Source organism: Clupea harengus, chromosome 26 (assembly GCF_900700415.2).
Source record: "Clupea harengus chromosome 26, Ch_v2.0.2, whole genome shotgun sequence".
Lineage (NCBI taxonomy): Eukaryota > Metazoa > Chordata > Actinopteri > Clupeiformes > Clupeidae > Clupea > Clupea harengus.
The window spans coordinates 2,260,069-2,264,848 of record NC_045177.1 but is presented as its reverse complement, the minus strand read 5'-3'; the positions used below and the strand labels follow the sequence as shown (position 1 = coordinate 2,264,848).

Here is a 4,780-nt window from a genome sequence, read left to right as displayed (position 1 = left end):
TTGGCATTTCTGTTTACAATACTGTCATTGCCCTCGAATGGTCTTTCAAGATGTTTGCTTTGATTTATCTGTGTGTCATTAATGTATGTATTCCAGTTTGAATTAATATAATCTGATTCTCTGTCAGTTCCCTGCCATTCATGCCTCCCATCACCAAGACTGAGCCTTCAGATTAGAACTGTGTGATTTCAGACTCAAAAGTGTATAGTTATTATTTTTATTATGGATCATTATTTCTGATTGTAGTATTTGAAAGGGGAGTCATATAGAGGTCACACCGGTAAATGTGAAGATCTGAGGAAGTGAGTTCCTTTTTTAACTGAATCCATACATGTGAAGTCCCTTTCTGTTCAGGATAAATATAACTGGCATGTTTTTCTGTCAACAATACAACAGTTCCCTCGGAATCTCTTCCACATTTTACATGAGAATATTTAACAGAAGAAATACAGAGTTTCCTATAATGAGGAACGGAGAGACATTTTAGTCTCCCCCTCCCCCATCTCAGACGCTTACACATCTTTGAGCTGTTGATAAGCCTACAGCCTTCATACGAGGTGCTGTTTAGGCCATATATCTAGAAAGCTACATGTGGTAATACACTACATGTGGTAATAGCCTGCTTGTAGATTATCTATTATACAACCACACACACACCAAACGTAGGTTTCAATCTTTATCCCAACACACATTTCAAAACAGGAAGAAAATTACATTTAATCATAAACATTAACTGTTGTTAAAAACTCAACAATTAAAAAAATAGTTCAGTAAGTAAAACTCTATCATGTTAGGGTAGCACATCATTTGAATGGATCCTTTGGTGTTTCTTGAGATGAGATATTTGGCTAAAGGCCTTTCCACACTGAGAGCACTGATGGGGTTTTTCCCCACTGTGGATGAGCCGATGAGTGGTGAGGTCAGAGCTGTACCTGAAGTACTTTTCACATATAGTACACTGATACGGCTTTTCCCCAGTATGGATCCTGTTGTGTCTCTTGAGATGAGACATTTGGGTAAAGGCCTTTCCACACTGGGTGCACTGATGTGGCTTTTCCCCTGTATGCGTGACCTGATGGACGACGAGGTCACAGCTGTACCTGAAGTACTTTTCACATATAGTACACTGATACGGCTTTTCCCCGGTATGGATCCTCTGGTGCCTCTTGAGATTACTTATTAGACTAAAGGCCTTGCTGCACTGCGAACACTGGTGTGGCTTTTCCCCAACATGGACCTTCAGGTGTTTCTTGAGACTGGCCGTGTGACTGAAAGTCTTTCCGCACTGAGAACACTGGTGCGGCTTTTCCCCGCTGTGGAGCTTCTGGTGTGTCCTGAGATTGGACATTTGAGAAAAGGCATTTCCGCAATGAGAACACTTGTAAGGCTTTTCCGCGGCGTGTGTGGCCCGATGGATGGTGAGATTTGAGCTAGAGATGAATCTCTTCCCGCATGTCGTGCACTGATACGGCTTTTCCCCAGTGTGGATCCTCTGATGTATCCTGAGGGTGGACGAGTGCCTAAAGGCCTTTCCACACTCCGAACAGGGATGTGGCCTTTCTCCAGGATGTGTGAGCTGATGGTTGATGAGACGTGATCTAGTCCTAAAAGCCTTCCCACAAGTAGTGCACTGATGTGGCTTCTCCACATTATGGGTCATCTGGTGTCTCTGGAGATGACCCACTTGTTTAAAAGCCTTGTCGCATGTGGTGCATTGATGTGGCTTTTCCACATTATGGATCAGCTGGTGTGTCTTGAGAGTAGACTTTTGTTTAAAGGCCTTCCCACATGTACTGCACGGATACGGCCTTTCTTCCGTGTGTGTTCGTTGATGACTTACAAGATTAAAACGTTTAGTAAATGTTTTGAAACACTGGGAGCATTCGTGTTGTTTCTTCCTGGTGTCCAGTCGCTTATGTACTTCCTGGTGTGAAGCCTTTCTGCGCGGGGGGCGTTTGTGACCTCTCTCTCTCTCTTTGATTCTTTTTTCCTCAGCAGTCCCGGTCTTGTTGGATTGGATCCTTTGATTGTCTGCTATAATATTATAAGAAAACAAAAAAATCAACTCTCTTCTCCTCTGTCTGGTAAAATACTGGTACATATATCTATTTGCTAGAATTGAATGTCACTTGTAAGTGACTTAGGATAAAAGTGTCTAATTAGAGACTAAATGTGAACAGAGGCTGATTAAAACAGCAGGCAGGATCATCGGAGCAGCGCTGCCCGACATCTATTCCATCTCCTCCTCCCGATGCCTGCAGCGTTCAAATCGCATCCTCACGGACCCTTCCCACCCTGCCCATTATTTGTTCCCGCTACTCCCGTTAGGGAAAAGGTTCAGATCAACAAAAGCGCGCACCTCCAGAATGGCAAAGAGCTTTTACCCTCGTGCAATAAGGCTTCTCAACAGCTCACCCAAAACCACCCCACCTCCCCCCCGGCCCGGCCCGGCCCGCCCTGATAGACTGCACTCTTAACACTCCACCCTGCAACTATTGATGCACCTCAATGTATATATTTCTTTTTTAATTTACTCAGGGATATTTATTTATCTATTCATTGATTGTTATTTATTATTATTTAGCTGTGGCAGTTAATGTCCACAGCAACCTACATTTTTAGCTGTCTGTTGCTGCCTCTACTGTCTCGTTGTTTTTGTGACAATGACAAATAAAGTACTTTGAACTTTTGAACTTTGAACTTTGAGTCACATACACATGAATTGCAGAGTTTCAGGAAAAATGATGGCAGACCCTTTCTCTCTATTGAGAGTAACAATATGCTGCTGTACAGGTATCTGCATGTGTATAACTATATGTATATGTATATGTATATCTATATGTCTTGTCTTATCTGTTGTTGTGCGTGTGCACTTATATGTTTCACCGTGGGAGAGTGGGAAACGTTTTTTTCGATTCCTTTGTATGTCTTAACATGCAAAGTAATTGACAATAAAGCTACTTTGACTTTTGACTTTGACTTTGAACAGACTGCAGATATTATCCCATGACTAAGATATACTCACAGCATCTCTCTTTGTTTCTTTTTGGCTCCGTTATGCTTCTTTTGTTAGACTGGATCCTTTGAACATCTCCTATAATATGAGCAAATAATCTGTCAGCAATATACGCTCTCTTCTCCTCTACCTGTGATGTAATTTCTACAATTAAGGCAAACACATCTCTTTTATATATATATATATATATATATATATATATATATATTGGTTATTTTCTAAAATTGCTAGAAAGTCACTTGTATGTGACTTAGGATAAGTGTCTACCTAGAGATTAAATGTAAATGTAAACTGAGATAAACGCACATGAATTACAGAGCTGGAGTAGAAAATCTCTTTTGAATGTACCAGACTGCAGATATTATCCCATGACTAAAATAAACCCACAGTATTTCTGTTCATTCAGTTTCTGCTCAATGAATAGGTCTCACATTGAGAAGCAGGAGTTAACCATTCTCTAAAATTCAAGTGTTTTAAATATATATAACGCATTGCGATGAACAAGCAACTTACGTGTAGGAGAGGACACGTAGTGACCATATTCACTTAAATCGAATTCTTCTTCATCTTTAATTTCCTTTGGTGAATACTTTTCTTCTTTCAAGATCATGGTTGATGATGTGTTAATTTCAGCCTTGCATTCATATTCCAGTCCAGGCTTTTCTTCCACTGCCTTAACTGTAGACAGATACTCTTGTAGGAAATCATCAAATTCCTCTTCTTCTTGTATCTCCTTCTTCACTGAAGTGGGCCGTTCTGAAGGTTCAGTAAATCCAGACATTTCCGACTTCAGTTCTGTTTTGGAAAAAGAAAATCAGTGAAACTATCCTTCGATTAGAGTACATAGTGAAAATCTTTAAAGAAAGAACTACAATATTGTTTTACAGTTGGTGAATTACACATACAGTATACCTGCAGAGCATCCCAGTGCCAGCCATAAAAAAAGGTGCGTTTAGTAATCTGACTCCACGCTGTGGTGTTAATATAGTGCTTCTTCTGTCTGACCAAATAACTTCCCGGATTCAAACCTAGCCAATCAGCTGCAGAGGCCTTTGGAATGCAAACTAGCATGACAAATGATTATGGGCAGGAACTACTTGTGTATTGAGCACCATTTACACGTCTGATGGTCCTCAGGTGGGCATGGTCATAGCTCAGCCTTCAGTTACTCCACAGAGGAGTGTAGTAGGGGGCTGGGGGTGTGAAGTGAGAAGTGAGTCGAAGGTGAGGGAAGGTGGGGGTTGGACTGGTAAACTGAATGAAGCTTCCATTCTGCCTCAAAGCTTGTTTATACTACTGTATGCATATATGAGTATTTATGTAAGTGTGTGTGTGTCTATCATACTGATATAAGGACAGAGAGTAAGTATAATATCAGACCTACATACCAGTGTGAAGCTCCACTTAAAAAAAACCCCCAATGGAATTAAATAGAAATCACGGGACCTAACAACCTTTTTTTTTTTTTGTAAGTACACATTAGGACATTATCATTTGCACCAGAATCCCAGACATTTACCCCAGTTCATTCTGAATACTTTACTTTTCATCTGTTTTTGCCTTGCTATGGATGGCAGTGGAGCGTCCAGCTCAACTACAAGTCAAGGGTTTTGAACACATATGATTATGTCCATTACTTTAAGAATACCAACATAACACATGCGACTCGTATCAATGGTAGCTGTAGTGCTTCTGAACCCAATTTGCGTGTTCATTACATTTGTCGTAGGATTCAACAATAGCTGGTTGTGGTTGGTAGGTTGG

At 40.7% G+C, this 4,780-nt stretch overlaps 1 protein-coding gene across 1 annotated transcript; it reads right to left on the bottom strand.

Moving 5' to 3' along the window:
* Positions 1-201: 201 nt before the first annotated feature.
* LOC105905950 (zinc finger protein OZF-like) lies at positions 202-3,770 on the bottom strand. Its single transcript, XM_042703904.1, has 3 exons — positions 3,530-3,770; positions 3,026-3,094; positions 202-2,034 (listed from the first exon to the last, which is right to left on the bottom strand). Exons 1-3 carry the CDS (start codon positions 3,624-3,626, stop codon positions 791-793), a joined length of 1,410 nt encoding a protein of 469 aa, XP_042559838.1. The 5' UTR covers positions 3,627-3,770; the 3' UTR covers positions 202-790.
* Between the last annotated feature and the right edge of the window lie 1,010 nt (positions 3,771-4,780).